Here is a 14,268-nt window from a genome sequence, read left to right as displayed (position 1 = left end):
TACTGTTGCTGATTGGGTCAAGCTAGGACCAGTGGACCCTCGCCGTCGTCGCTGTCGTCGCTGATGATGGTGGTCGCGGTCCAAGTTGTGTCGGACGCGCCGGACCAGAAATGATCTGAACTCAGCCTGATGGCAAGGCCCCTGACTGCGCGCTCGTGCACCTCGTTCTCGAACCACCACGACCTCGACGCCCACAACACATCGAGAAGGCCTAAACCGTTCACAATGGCCGACCCAGTGGCTGAAAAGTCCGCGTTTCTGTGCATGTACATGTCGAGCCACCCCGACACCCTCGTCGCGTACGCCAAATGGTACGGCAAAGTCGAGGAGCCAATATCCGGGGCCAAGATGACTGCTATCGATTCCAAGGTGCGCCCACCGCCGTCCGTGTACCACCAGCGGCTAACCTGAATCCCATACAGTCCATAACCCTCCAATGCACACCCAAATCCAAGCCCAACGAGCAATTCCAGGTGGTGGTACCCATCAACCCACCACTCAAAGGATACGACGACATCAAACCACGCCTCCTCGAGATGAAGGCTATCGCGCAGGAAGGTCTAGGCATGATCAAGGCACCCAAGATTCGAACATACGAGTTCCCCATAACGAGCGGCACCGTGTCCGCTGCCATCTTCGTAGGCCTGAGCGCCCTCGCTTACCTCGTACCAGACGAGGCTACGTTGGAAAACTCGGGGTGGACAGAGGGCCTAAAGGCACTAGGCCCATTCCTTCTTCCATTCTGGAAGGCCAGGGAACTGGTTGGCGCAGATAAGCTGGCTACCAACTTCTGGTCTATCCTCGTGGTACACGCGTTCGAGAGCCTGTACACGATCCACCTCTGTCGGAAACATTCGACTGGCTTCCTCGTTGGTGTGAGTGACACCTGTTCTCAATCTGCGGTCATACAACATCTAACAATCGACGACTAGGCCCAATACGCTCTCTCAACGGTAGCCTTCGGATGGCCAATCTGGTCCAACTTGAGAAGGCGGATTCAGAACGAGAGGATCGATTCCGTGATGAAGGTCGAGTGAAGAGGGTTCTGGCTGTATGTATTCATACCTTCTATACCTTTACGACTCTGTGCACGCTATCTAGGGCTCTGGAACGGCGATGGAGACAGGGCATTCGTCGACCGTCGTCTACCTACCCAGGGTAAACATCAAGAGATATACACATGCACGCGCAATAGCATATTCACATCCATCCAGGACAGGTAAACAATCAATGAAAGCGGACGACGGTGGGTATGGATTCGCTAGAGGGACATTTTACGGTTGTCACGAATAAGAGAGACCCAACAGTTAACCATGAAGCGCCCGTGGCCCCATCCCCAACTTTGTCATGGGAGCTTCCCCGGACGTCGTTTGGTGCGCAAAGAGCCCATTTCTCACCTCCATACTTGGTTATAGGTCTCTGGACTGAGGGTGCGACATTGAGTTATAAGCTCAACCCTTAGCTAATAAGCGCCCGCCGGTGGAAGAATCGTCACTGAGCGAGACAGAGCCTGTGCTATATTCTGCGACTACTCGAATTGACGCGGTTCTGGATTATTCCATCTGGTGTATTTCTGGCCAGCCTGGCCTTCATTCCGTTACAGCCATTTCTCCATCGACATGGGGCAGATGCGTCCAGCACGGAAAAGGCGCTACCCAAGGTTGCACAGAAGGCCCGTTGTAACCAATAACATCACGCTTGGGTAGTAATCGGAGCCACTGGAAGCATTGATCATCATCCTGGCTCTCTGGTGGCGATCCTTGGGGTGTAAATATTCGTCCTGGTAGGCAACAGGGTCCTATTTCCTTCTGAATCCGTCCATGAAGGATGATAAAGAAAATTAGGCGACCAACCTTCGAGCCTTCGACATGAATGACGAACACGACACAACCAATAGTCCGGAGCCTGATTCCGCGGTAACCTCTGACGCTAAGGATCTCGTTCATCCCATTTCCCTAAACAACCAGTTGCAGCCGCTGAACTGCAGGAACTACTAGACCTCAGGGGCTACGCAGCTCATTGCGATCAACAGCTTGGAATGTAAATGTATGGGCGCCCCAAGGCCAAGGTAAAAGTAATCAGTGCAACTCAGGTGCATTGCCTCAGCTCTCCATCGGATGGATATAGGGATGCCCGGGGTGTTCATACGAGGATAAGTACAGCAAGTTCCCCCATGGGCTGCACGAGGCGGTGGTAACAGTCGCACCATATTACATGAACCTCTCTCCACTGACCTGGGAACTGTTCCACATTTTAAGTCCACTCAGATCTGAACCCCATTTATACACACAAGAACGGAGCATTGACTGCAATGTATTCTGAGACAATGAGGGTAACCGTGACCGACCCGGCCGAGAATATTAATATGGGTCCGAACTCGTGAACAGCACCGCTGTATGTGCCCCATCGGCTGAAAGGTCGATACGTTTGCTCCAAAGCACTGGAGTCATTATCACTACCGTGGTGTTCCTGTCCCCCACAACGGTTTAGAGAGAGTCCCGTGGAACTCGGGAACGACAAGATGTTGTATCAGACAGCGCCCGCATCCGCATTTGGAAATCGAAGACCCGCTCAGATAAGCGCCCGTTTCCCAAGTTAGAATGAAACGTGGAGAAAACACCCCAGTGCTAATAGCGGCATTGAACAAGCGGGGTTTTAGGAGAGTTATTTCCCAATCTTTCATGGACCACCCGGGCACCCGGCGCTGGCGTGGCGGTTCGGCGCATGGGCAAATATGCCCTACGGTCTCGTCCACCTGGAGGTAAGTGATGACCATCTTTACTGCGGCTCAGAAATTGCACTTCAATAAGTTCTCCCATATTACATTCCGAAAACAACAAAATTGGGAGCCTGGCGGTTTAATGGCAAATACAGCTGGTTAGATGGAATGGAATGATGCGTATGTACGTACATTGTTTCGAGAGTATCTCAGTTTCATGCATGGGGATTTTGAATGCGATATCTTCGGCAGCGGACACGATTCCCCTCCGTACCGCCCATTAGATTAGGGTACGTCAACAGCGCTCCAAACTCCAACCCGTCCGTTATTAGTCTTGACAGAATCTCCAGCGTAGCTCAACACTGATATCTGAATCATATCCAGATGAACCCACTGGCAGTGAAGGAATGGAGCATTGCATTGCTACGGCACTGTAATTCGATGGCGGTGTTTCCGAAAGGTAAGCAAGGGCTTGAGAAAGGGTATTTAAGGGTCTAGGAAAGCATGGGTAATGCACCCCAATAACTGCCGCAACCAACTGAATCGCTTTACTCTCAACCCCAATCATGTCCACAAACACCTCTGCCCCTGCCAAACCTACCCCCACTACAGGCCTTGACTTGAACAACATTCAAGGCGACATCCTGTACGTATCACTGCTGCAGCTACCTTCCGTTCTTCGGCTAACGAGTCACGACTGAATAGTGGTGGGATGCCAAAGAAGACCGAGCTCTACTACTTCTTCCAAATCACCAACGCGTCAGATTTCCGCAAACATCTCATCAAATTCGCGCCTCTCGTCAAGACGGCCGCACAAGTCTTGCAGGACCGCAAGAAGATCAATGACTCGAAGAAACATGGCGGCCACGGCTTGATCCCCATGAGCGGTGTAAACGTTTCATTCTCCCATCTCGGATTCCAGAAGGTACATTGTCTGTCCAAACACGTGATGTACTAGAGCGTATCTCTGACGACAGTACTGTTACATGCTCGCAGATGGGAATCGACGATTCCACACTCTCCCTCGACGACTCGGACCCATTCAAGCTTGGCCAACGCGTAGATGCCGTCCAGAACTTGGGCGACCCAACCAAGCCCTCCGCTCCCGAGGTCGACCCTCTGCCCAACTGGGAACCCGAATTCCTCAACGATATCCACGGTATCTTTCTGGTCGCGGCCGAAAGCTTTGCCACTGCCCAGAAGAAGCTCAAGGAAGTCGAAGGGTTCTTCCACGTCGGAAAGCCTGAAGCGTCTATCAACAAAGTCAAGTTGATCGTCGGTAACGTTCGCCCCGGCAAGGAGCATGCGCACGAACAGTACGTCTTTCCTCGGTTATCTTTGTTGTAATCATGGGCGTAACGAAGCCGACCTCATAGCTTCGGCTTCCTCGACGGAATCTCTAATCCCGCCGTGGCTGGTTTCGACCCAGTCACGCTCCCAGGACAAGGCCAGGTTCGACCTGGCATCATCCTGACTGGACATCCCGGCGACGAAGACGGCAACGGGAACCCAATCCAGCGTGAATCCTGGGCTGTCGATGGCAGCTTCCTCGCTTTCAGGTACCTCTTCCAGAAGGTTCCCGAGTTCAACGAATACTTGAAGCAGAACCCACTCAACTTCGGCGATTTGACGCCCGAAGAGGGAAGCGAGCTCTTGGGCGCTAGAATGGTCGGCAGGTGGAAGAGCGGTACGTTTTTTTCTTAAATCATTTGGGATGTACACTAAAAATGCGTTATTAAGGTGCACCCATTGATATCACCCCCTTCAAGGATGACCCCGAGTTGGCCAAAGACCCTCAGAGGAACAACAACTTCAAATTCGAAGACCAACTCAATTCACAATTCAAGTGCCCCTTCGCCGCACACATCCGCAAGACCAACCCGCGTGACGACCTTGAGTCACGCAACATCTCAGTCGAGCCACGTCGCATCATCCGACGTGGTATTCAATTCGGCCCAGAGGTCACAGACGAAGAGAAGGAATGCAAGCAAACAAAGGAAGAGCGTGGTCTACTCTTTGCTTGCTACCAGAGCAGCATCAGGCGAGGATTCCAATTCATGCAACAGAGCTGGGCGAATGCGACGAACTTCCCGCCCTTTGAACAACAGCCTGAGGTTCCAGGGTAAGTCTTGCCAAACAAAAAGAAATACCTTCTTGGAAAGGCTGACTCCGTTGGGGATAGATTCGACCCTCTCATTGGTCAAGGTGCCGACCGTAAGATGTCGGGATTGGACCCCAACCAGCCCACTAGGGAGTTGTCGTTCCCTGACTTCGTCGTTCCCCGAGGAGGCGAATATTTCTTTGCGCCCTCTATCAAGGCCCTGAAGGAAACTTTGGGCGCTACTGCTTGAGTACCTTACGCCTATTTAGTTTGATATTATTCATCCAGAGACCACGGACTCGCTGCTGTAGCTCCATGTAACCTTAAGATATGACCCATATTGATATTGTTCCGATTCTTCAAACCCATTTTTCGTTTGATCAGGATGAGGTTTACGAAACAGTCACTTGGCCACCAGCTTGGACATGAGGCTCAAATTCAGCGCTCTTTTACTCGTATACGTCTTGCACCCTTGATCAACTGAAGAGCTGAACCCATATCCGAGGCGAGGCACACGAAGTCTTGGCACCGCCAGTTAAGCGCCCAACTGCATGATCAGATCTCTTGGCATTCTCCTGCTCTCATCTAACACTATCCAAGTCCACCTCAACCCCAGAACACCTTCACGACTCACCAAACACCCAACCAACGCAACATTTTGCAGCATACATCTCCCACCAATACGCATCACACAAGGAATACCACCGTGACGGTGGAGCAACTCACATCCAAGACCTACCCAAGGCCCAACCAAACCCAGAAAACAAAAATGCTAATTCTGCGCAACTGCAACGGGGTATCCAAAAGGGGGTGTAGTTGCATATATCCAACCCATGTAACGATAACACGATAACGATAGAAAAAAAAAAAAAAAAAAAAGAAAAGCCATAGTAGCAGGTAGTACTAGCAGTAATATCGGAATCGAAACGAATGAAGGACCGCTGAGGATATTGGGGAAAAAAAAAGTGGATAATTGCAGCGTAATCAGATAGTATGTAGCGGGAGCGGCGGGAAAGGAAGTGGTAAACTAACACTACTACTACGGCAGGAAAAGACGAGACGATACGTGGGACACGAGCACGAGCACTAAAAAGCAAAGAAAAAAAGTTCCAGTCGACGGATTAAGGAGAGACATAAATCAAAAGCCAGAAGGCGCTTGTACTGATACCTATAAAAAACGAGCTACTTGAACTGGAAGCAAAGAAAGACAGAAGAAAAAAAACGAGAGCGCAGTCGAGAGAGACAGAGAAATAGATCGATCCAGCAGTGCAAATAGCTTGAAAATCTTGAGAAATCCATCATGGAGGATCTGAGAACGAGAGGAAAGAGCGACAATGAAACCATGAACTGTAAAACGTGAATCTGGAAGCAAATGAACAGGTAGTAGGGAATGGAGCCAACCCGGGGAAAATCCAGAAAATACTAGTCTGAAGATAGTTGGTGATCATAGTCGCAGTGGTGGGTAGCAGTGGAGATAATCAAGAAGTTCAAGCGGCGAACGGAGATCAAGCGCAGGGTGGTCGGTGATCAACCAACGGAAGAGACAATACCCCATCTCATCCCGAATCATGTCACGCTTACTCCTCTTCCTCAGGCTCCTCCATCACATTATGTAGCGGCGCACCATGCACATACCTCCCAGGGCTAATCCTCCCCGGATCTTCAAGTGACACAGTAGGAAGCGGGTACCCAGCAGCCTCAGGCGGCGAGTTCTTCGGCGACGGCGACGGCGAAGGCGTAAGCGTAGGCGCAAGGGTAGCAGCAGGCGCAACAGGAACAGGCCCAGCAGGCTGCTCACCACGCTGCAACGACGCCGTCCGGACAGGCAGCCTCGAAACATTCAAAGGCGCAACAGGGATAGACGCCACATTCAGCGGTGCATTCGCACTCCTCTCCCGTTCCCTGTACATCTCGATCAGTGCCGCCGTCTTGCTCGTCCCAGTGGGCGTCTTGGCTGGCGATGACGACGATGGTTCTGGCACACCATTTCCATTGCGGTGGCCATTGGAAGCGAGTTTGGTTGTTGGGATGGGTGGCTCGGGGTTGGTAGTGATCTTGATATCGGGGACAACGCGCTTCTGCGGAGTTTCATAAGCGGGCTTTGGGGGAGCAGGGAGTGGTCGACGTGGCTCTGGTGCACCATACGCATCTTCACTGTCACCCTCATCATCGCTCATACTCGGCCGTGCCAGCCTCTCGCGCGGGTCCTCCTCCTGGTGCGCAGCGGCAGACGAACCAGCACCACCACCCGACAACGCTGCGCGTCGCTCAGGGTGCAGATCAAAGTACCCCATCCTCCTCCCCTCCTTGGCCATCTGTCGCGCATTGAGGATGGGAGCCATAAGCTCGTCTTCGGCACTATGCCCGTCGTTCGTCCCCCTGTCATACGCAAGGTGCGCATCACTCCCCGAATCATCCTCCGTACTCCTACTCTCCATCCTATGCCTCGGCACAGTCTCCACCTCATCCACATCCGCATCATACAAATGTCTATCCATCCCATAATCCTTATCCACCCTCTCCGACGGAATCTCAGGAATACTCGTAGGCGACAACGACCTCTCCTTCTCCTTCACAGCAGCCAACACCTGCGCCACCTCCAAACTCGCCATATCCGGGTCACTCTTCCTCGCCACCCCGCCCCTCCTCCTGCGCTCGTTGGGGTCCAGCGCATCCTGATCGCCCATTCTTCGACTCTGCGTGCCAACAAGTATATCGACCCACGCGTCCGGGCGGGACTCGCGCCGCTTCTGCTTCACGTCCTCGGGCTCGTTGGCGTCGCCGCCCCATTCGTCGTCGCTGTAGCTCGCCATGCGAGTTTCGAACTCCACGGTGGAGTATTCAGCGGGAGGGCCGAGCATTGAGCGACGCATGCTTGGACTCACTGGAAGCCTAAACCGCGACTTCTTCGATGCGGGCGTGGACATATTCGCAGAGGAATCAGACGGGTTCTCGTCGCTTCTTGGCGGAGGTGGGTGGTACTGCGAATCGGTGGGTTCAGGGGTTCTAGAGGTCGTGGCCGCAGGGGTCACAATAGTCGGTGGAGGTCTCGACGGTGCAGGAGGGATTTTTGGAAAATCCGACGGTGCGTTCGAAATGGTGGATTGTACTCTTGGCGCAGAGGCGTCCTTGTTATCTCGCTTCGAGAGACTGATGACTTTGGTGCCCCCTGAACCCTGGAGGAGACCTTCAAACTCGACCTCTCGGTATGAAGGGCTTCGAGGCACGTGGCCAACAACGTAGGGTCGTCCGTTTAGTGTGGCGGCTGGCTTCCACTGCTTCTTGCTCGACGGCGAGAATAAGGATGGCAGACGGCGGCGGCTTTTCGATGGGAGAGCTAGTTGCTGACGGTATTCCAAGGGAACGAACTCTTCGTAGAGGATTAGGGTGACGTCTGTGCGCGGGTCGTTGCCCCCAGAGGTGGTCGAGCGAGAGGGAGGTAGGGATTTATACTCGACCTACAGACAGGGTGTATGTTAACAACAGGTCCAAGTCGGACATTAACTAGACTTACCAAAGCCCAGTTACAATCCCTATCGAGTGATTCACCACGCTCAAGATCCATCCAACCACCGCCATATATGAGATCACAAAAGACGTCGATGAAAGCCTCTTCGATGACTTCTTCATTTCCCACCACCGGTTCGGTGTCCCAGCCAAACGCTGGCAGCGATTTCTGCTGCTTCTTCAGTTTACGGTGTATCTCGACTTGTTGGCTGGGCCAGGATTGAACGGTGTTGACCACGGGTGTGCTGAACTGCAGTGTCGCTGATAGCGGAGCGTCCGTGCGTGAAAAGCCTGATGTTGAGAAATCGTTCCATGTCAGAGTCTGACGTTTGGCAGCTCGTTCCTAAAGAGAAAGGCTAAGTATCGGTGATCATTCAGATATGGAGACGGTGCTTACCTGACGCGCGGATTCCGTCAAGTCAAACTGAAGCTTTTTCTCATCGCCAAGGTTGCTGAAACCCATAGACTCGAATTCACCCCACTTGAGATCGGTAAGACTACGGAACCGGTCATCAACGCGCTCCTTGTCACCAAAGTAGTCCTTTTCAGAACTATCAAGAGACGATAAAGTCGAGGATAGCGAGACCGGGGGAGCCGTTCCAGGTGCCGGATTAGCATTCGGATACGTGCCAGCATGGACGTCAGGATGGAAATTGGCAGGCATATTCATCTTCTTTTTGTAAGAATCGGAATAACGAGGGGCGAGTTTGAGAGTGGAAGGAGCGATGCGTTCCCATTCTTTGGATTGGGCAAAACTGTTGGAGAGGGTCGAGTGGGTGTTCTTCTGAGCCCAGGCGGAGGCGGATTTGACGAGATCGGGTGAGTACATCCGGACGTTGCGGCGCACGCTCATGACGCGGACGGTGCGGGCTCCTTTGCGTGGCTGTGGTTTGGCCTTGGGGTTGCCGGTGAAGGGGAGCATGGCTGGATAGCCCTTGATCCATTCCTTGAGCCGGACGGGGACTCCGAGAGATGCGGCGCTGGCGGTGGAGGATCGCGGGGTGTCTTGCCAGCGGACAAACGCCAACAACAGATGTTCAAAAGCGTTCACTGAACGCAAATAGTGAATGTAGGCATGGTGGAATGCCAGGGTGGCCGGACCGAGACCGAAGAAAAGGGGTCCAAAGAGTGGTGAAAGGGTCGGAGGGGTGTGTCCGGACGACGTGCTGTTTGCAACGAGGCGGGCGAGCAGGGATAGTAGCCGGACGATGATATATTGCAACGGCTCCGGCAGCGCGGGCAGGAATGTCTGGAAATGGGCCGGAGGGTAGTTGTTTGCTACAATTAACGACAATCATTAGCCTCGTGTCAAGAGATTAGAAATGTGATGTCAATTCAGCGTCGAGGACGGAGGTCGCCGTCGTCGCTGTGCACGACGTCGGGCGCGAATGTCGGGGACGACGGGAGACTCACCTGCTTCAGAGTCACGCCATTCAGCGTACTGTTCGTACGAAACCAGCCCACGAACATCCTGGCCGCCCACGGACCTTATCACCCTAGCCAACCCCCAGCGCAGAGTCATCCCCAGCTCATGGGGACCGACAAACCTGGCCTCCTCCCTCCATCTGTTCTCTGCCTCCTGGGCTTGCTGTGCGCTGCTGGGAGCACATGTGTCGATGAAAGAATGAATAAGTCTCTTGATTCCAGAGGACGAAATATCCAGCGCCGTATTTGAGAAAATGAATGGGGTCGTGATGCCGCCTCTTGTTTCCAGCTCGTCGGCGACGACATCGACGAGACGTTCGAGTTGCTCTAGTCCGAGCACGACATGGCGCTCGTAGCATAGGTAGCCATAGTCGTGCTGCTTGGTTGGGTCTGCCGTGTCCGAGTCGTTTCGTGGACGGTCGAGGTTAAGTGGCAGGAAACTTCCATCTGGAAAGGACGAGCTTTCTCCTGGAAATTCTTGGTCTGCGCCAGAGGAAGATAGCGTTCCAGAACGCTTTGCCTGCTCTTTGGCCTTCTTCTTCTTGTCCTTTTTCGAAGGGGTCGCTGGGGCCGTTCCGCTGCGACTCGACAGGGCACCGCCGGAGACCCTCCCGAATTCGTCAAGTCCGTCGTCGCGACTACTGAGAGCTGCCTTCTTCTTGTTGGGTGTCGAAAACGTTCGGGAACGAGAAAAGAGGCTGGCCATCGAGGAGCGCGATGAGGAAAGGAGGTAACGCTACGTTGTTGACGACGACGAAAGGGTATCACCCAAACTCGGAATTTTCCGTGCTATTGAATATTCCCTTGCCCCTGGCCCTATGATGAAAACGGCCAGAAACACTGATCTCTGAGACACTAGTCCACAAAAAAATGACGACGGGTTGGCGTTGAGAGGTTCCACAATTTCGCTATGCGGTTTGCTGGTTTGCTATCTCCTAACCAGAAGACCACTTCAGAACAGGTTCAAGTCTGGAATTAATTGACGCGAAAACTTTATCCCCCTCAAGACCCCCCTTTCTCACGCACCAAGGAGGCTTTTTGTTCTGACGTCGTTGTCTCAAGGGAGAAGCTCAACGGTGGGGACACTTTCAGATTAACATTCACAAGTCGAAGCATCAAGGACAGATAGATTGACGTCTCTCATTGTCACTATCGGTGGACGGAATGGAAAGGCTCCCCGAACCCCGCAACCATGAGGCACTGACAGTGACAAGCGGCGTACATAAAGCCTTGAAATCTACGACGTCGATCCGAGTACAAGTAGATTCGAACCAAATCTCTGTTGTCCCAGGACAAGGTGGTGCATCAAAGAATTTCGAGAACCGAAGGTAAGAAGCTGCGAGAAAACTAGTCTGGTAAGAACTTGATTTCTCGCTCGTGCCACCGTCCAAGATCTCCTGTACAAGGGAAATCTTGAGACTCCCAGACTAGGAAGTAAGCTTTCCATTCATTGTTCTTCTTGCCCCTAGATTTGTACTTCGACGAGTCAATTGTGGATAACCCATGACCTATGGATCATCCTGTACTTGTCCTTGAGGCCTCGTAGCCACTGTAACTGCAATGAAACTAAGCCTTGTTTCCTCTCAAGGCATCGATGCAATTCCAAAGGGGGATTTCTTCTCATCAAACCATTCCTTACAACACACTGGTACTTAGAAAAGTGGTCTTTCTAAACATACACATAGACGAGAACGAGCGAGAGGGGGTGCACGCTGCTTGGAGTGCAGATCCGGTGGCCCGGAATGACTTCCTTTCCTGGAAAGTGGCAGTACAATCGGGATCGTGTTAGCTTCGTCCTCGAGGAGTCCTCGCTTCTCCCTCCACCTACCTCACAACCTATAGAGTAGCGGAATAGGGGAACTCGAGCCCCGAAGGTTTCCAGTAGCTCCATTACCACCACGCACCTCCCGACCATGCAATGCTCTCGCCGCCTCTTTCTACAATTTCCAACGAGCTTCTGCACCAGATTGTCGGTCAAGTTGCAGGCGAGCCCTTCTGCATCTCAGTGGACGATCTTCACAATCTATCGCTGGCCGACAGGGCCTTCACGACCATCTGCCAAATGTTTCTTTACGAAGAACTCAAGCTCAAAGGCACATCTTTCCAAATGGCCAGAAAGCTGGATAGACAAACTGCAGCTCTCCAGGCCAACCCCGATGCAGTCAATTTCGTCCGTCGAATAGTCATAATCTTTACTGGTATAAGCGGCCCCATCAGACAAAATCGAATAGCCGCTATTTGAGAATTAGACATCCTTGTTTCGCGGTTACGCCGCCTACTTCTAAGTTAGAGAGCCCTTGCGAGGCAGTGGGCCCTCTGTGAATAGCCCTGCCCGTAATGAAAAGTTAGGTTTTCTTCTACGATACGTGTTAGTTCGCAGTTAGAGGTCTCCTGCCTATGTCAAGAAGAAGCACTGATTGAAACTTACGAGTAATCTAGCGAACAGCCGTATGTGAGTCATAGTCCTTATTTCACAACTTACAAGTAGGTCTTATTTCAAGGCAAGGCCTATTTCACCGATAGGCTGGAGTCCCGCGATATTACTTCTTATTTCACCAATATCCGTATCTATACTCTAAATACATACCTTACTCTATCAATACCGTTGGTCGCCCCTCGATCAATCCAGCATCCACGGTCCGCTAATCCGGCGCCAAGCCCCACATCGTCAAGGCGAATGGGCGAAAACCGACGCGACGACGAGCGCCAGGCGCGTTTGTGGGTCTCAAGAAGTTAAGGATCTGCGAAGGAAGAGCATATCTTATCTTTGCGCAAAAGAGCGCCCAAAATTGTCAGAAGAAACGGTCAATTTAAAAAACAATAATGATTATTGTCGATAGCCATCCAGTACATCCAGTATGTACATTGGGAACCTCGCAATCGCCTCTAATGTTTCGTGGACGTCCCTCGCGAAGGTGGTAAAAGGTCGTCTCTTAGGCTGGACTTTGTGAGGACACAACATCCGATGTACTGTGTTGCAATATGAAAGTGTGACCTCATACCAGGTGTCGGCGCCAATAATTCTGATGATTGTAAAAACTTGCCACCTGTTATCGGAGGCGGTCCGTCGTATTCTAAGAAAAAGTAAATCGGAAACTCGATAGAGCAGATACGAGGAATGTATTCCCGCAAAGAAGACGAATGCCACGATCAAACTGAGTTCAAACTTCAGGATACCGCGAGCATGAATGGCTGGCACTCGCTTAATGAGCGCCAACTATCCTGATGATCGTAAACAGTGGTCACTGGTCCCATAAACAACGTCCGTGGCGGTCTTAATGCAGACGTCTAGAGTATTGTAAATATCCGAAAGTGAATGCCACGGTCAGAATGAATGTTCAAAACCATCCGTAAATGAACGCACCATAAATTCGTGATGGGCGCTAATGGCAAAGCGACCACCCATTCATCAATCAGAAGCCATGGCCCATTTCTCCGACATCATCGCCGTCCGTTTCGTCATCATCAGAATCCTCACTGCTATCCTCCAGGCTCCGAACCGCTCGAAACGCTATCGTCGTCGCTGGGCACCCTGTCATCATTGTCGTCGTTGACAGCTGGTGCATCCCATGGGTCTCTACCTTCACCTGTTCCCACAACCACGTCTGGGGCTGTCATGATCACATCGTTTTCTCTTCTTCTTCGTCATCCGCATCATCTCCGAGTCCCATTTGATCCTCATCCATCCCAGCATCCCCTCTCCCAAAAATCCGGTCAGCATGTCCCACCCCACCACCAATGTATCTCATTAACACATCTCGATCGACGAAACTAGGGCAGTTAGTTGATTGTCGATCCGAAACGGTAACAAAACGAAGAGGTACTCCCATGTTTACGTAGTAGTTTCAATAGTCTTCGGTTTTGTGACTTTGTTTTCGTAAATCTGGCGAGCGACCTCGCACTTTCCGGGGAGAAGTTCGTCTGTCTGCCGGTCTTGGACAAGGGATGAGGTGACAGCTACACCGGAGTTTAGCGGGTCCAGGAAGTCAAAAGCGAAGCTCGAGATATTTTTCTGTACGGATATGTTGGAGACCGGTCTTGGTGAACAGGGTGGCGACAGGAGACCTGGCTGCGCAGGAAGTGCATCATTTTGACCTTTTCCAGACGTGAGATGGTGTCTTCGTCCACGTCGATAGCCACCTCGCGCACCCATGGGCCATATACCAGAAATTCCGACACTACTGTCGCTCCCCACTTGTTCGTTTTCACCACTTGTTCGTTTTGATGGTGATGGGCCATCGTTTTTTCTCTACTCCGCTGCGTAAGAGCCAATGGGGACACGCCTTTCAGTTGATGGCTCCTGATGGATGTGATGGCACTGAATTTTCCTCCTCGTTCGTTTTCACCCATTCCCCTTCGTTTTTCGTGGTTTAAAGTGCATTATCATGCTTAGAATTACTGAAAATGTCGGTATACCAAGTTATGAGGCGAAAGGAGCAGCGGAAACGGAGAAAACGAACATGTGGTGAAAACGAACAAGTGGGGAGCGACAGTACTGGGCGCCCATTCGCTGACG

General features: G+C 52.0%; 4 protein-coding genes across 4 annotated transcripts; 2 read left to right on the top strand and 2 right to left on the bottom strand.

Annotated features, from left to right (window-relative positions):
* Positions 1-225: 225 nt before the first annotated feature.
* Positions 226-1,037, top strand: CC1G_02715 (hypothetical protein; the record flags this gene model as incomplete). Its single annotated transcript, XM_001840200.1, has 3 exons — positions 226-369; positions 423-875; positions 933-1,037. 3 exons carry the CDS (start codon positions 226-228, stop codon positions 1,035-1,037), a joined length of 702 nt encoding a protein of 233 aa, XP_001840252.1.
* Positions 1,038-3,285: 2,248 nt separating this feature from the next.
* CC1G_02714 (peroxidase TAP) lies at positions 3,286-5,070 on the top strand (the record flags this gene model as incomplete). The annotated part of the gene is made up of 6 exons (XM_001840199.1): positions 3,286-3,365; positions 3,425-3,644; positions 3,716-4,035; positions 4,096-4,406; positions 4,460-4,841; positions 4,902-5,070. The coding sequence occupies 6 exons, from the start codon at positions 3,286-3,288 to the stop codon at positions 5,068-5,070; spliced, it is 1,482 nt and encodes a 493-aa protein (XP_001840251.1).
* Positions 5,071-6,397: 1,327 nt separating this feature from the next.
* CC1G_02713 (hypothetical protein) lies at positions 6,398-10,458 on the bottom strand (the record flags this gene model as incomplete). Its single annotated transcript, XM_001840198.1, has 4 exons — positions 6,398-8,278; positions 8,335-8,670; positions 8,725-9,605; positions 9,741-10,458. The coding sequence occupies 4 exons, from the start codon at positions 10,456-10,458 to the stop codon at positions 6,398-6,400; spliced, it is 3,816 nt and encodes a 1,271-aa protein (XP_001840250.1).
* A 2,344-nt stretch (positions 10,459-12,802) lies between these two features.
* Positions 12,803-13,991, bottom strand: CC1G_14326 (hypothetical protein; the record flags this gene model as incomplete). Its single annotated transcript, XM_002911285.1, has 5 exons — positions 12,803-12,826; positions 13,117-13,135; positions 13,377-13,451; positions 13,589-13,764; positions 13,902-13,991. 5 exons carry the CDS (start codon positions 13,989-13,991, stop codon positions 12,803-12,805), a joined length of 384 nt encoding a protein of 127 aa, XP_002911331.1.
* Positions 13,992-14,268: the final 277 nt, after the last annotated feature.

This window comes from Coprinopsis cinerea, assembly GCF_000182895.1.
Source record: "Coprinopsis cinerea okayama7#130 chromosome 4 map unlocalized cont3.4, whole genome shotgun sequence".
In the NCBI taxonomy this organism is placed as follows: Eukaryota; Fungi; Basidiomycota; class Agaricomycetes; order Agaricales; family Psathyrellaceae; genus Coprinopsis; species Coprinopsis cinerea.
Note: the sequence above shows the minus strand (reverse complement) of the source record. Positions and strands in the feature narration are given on the sequence as shown.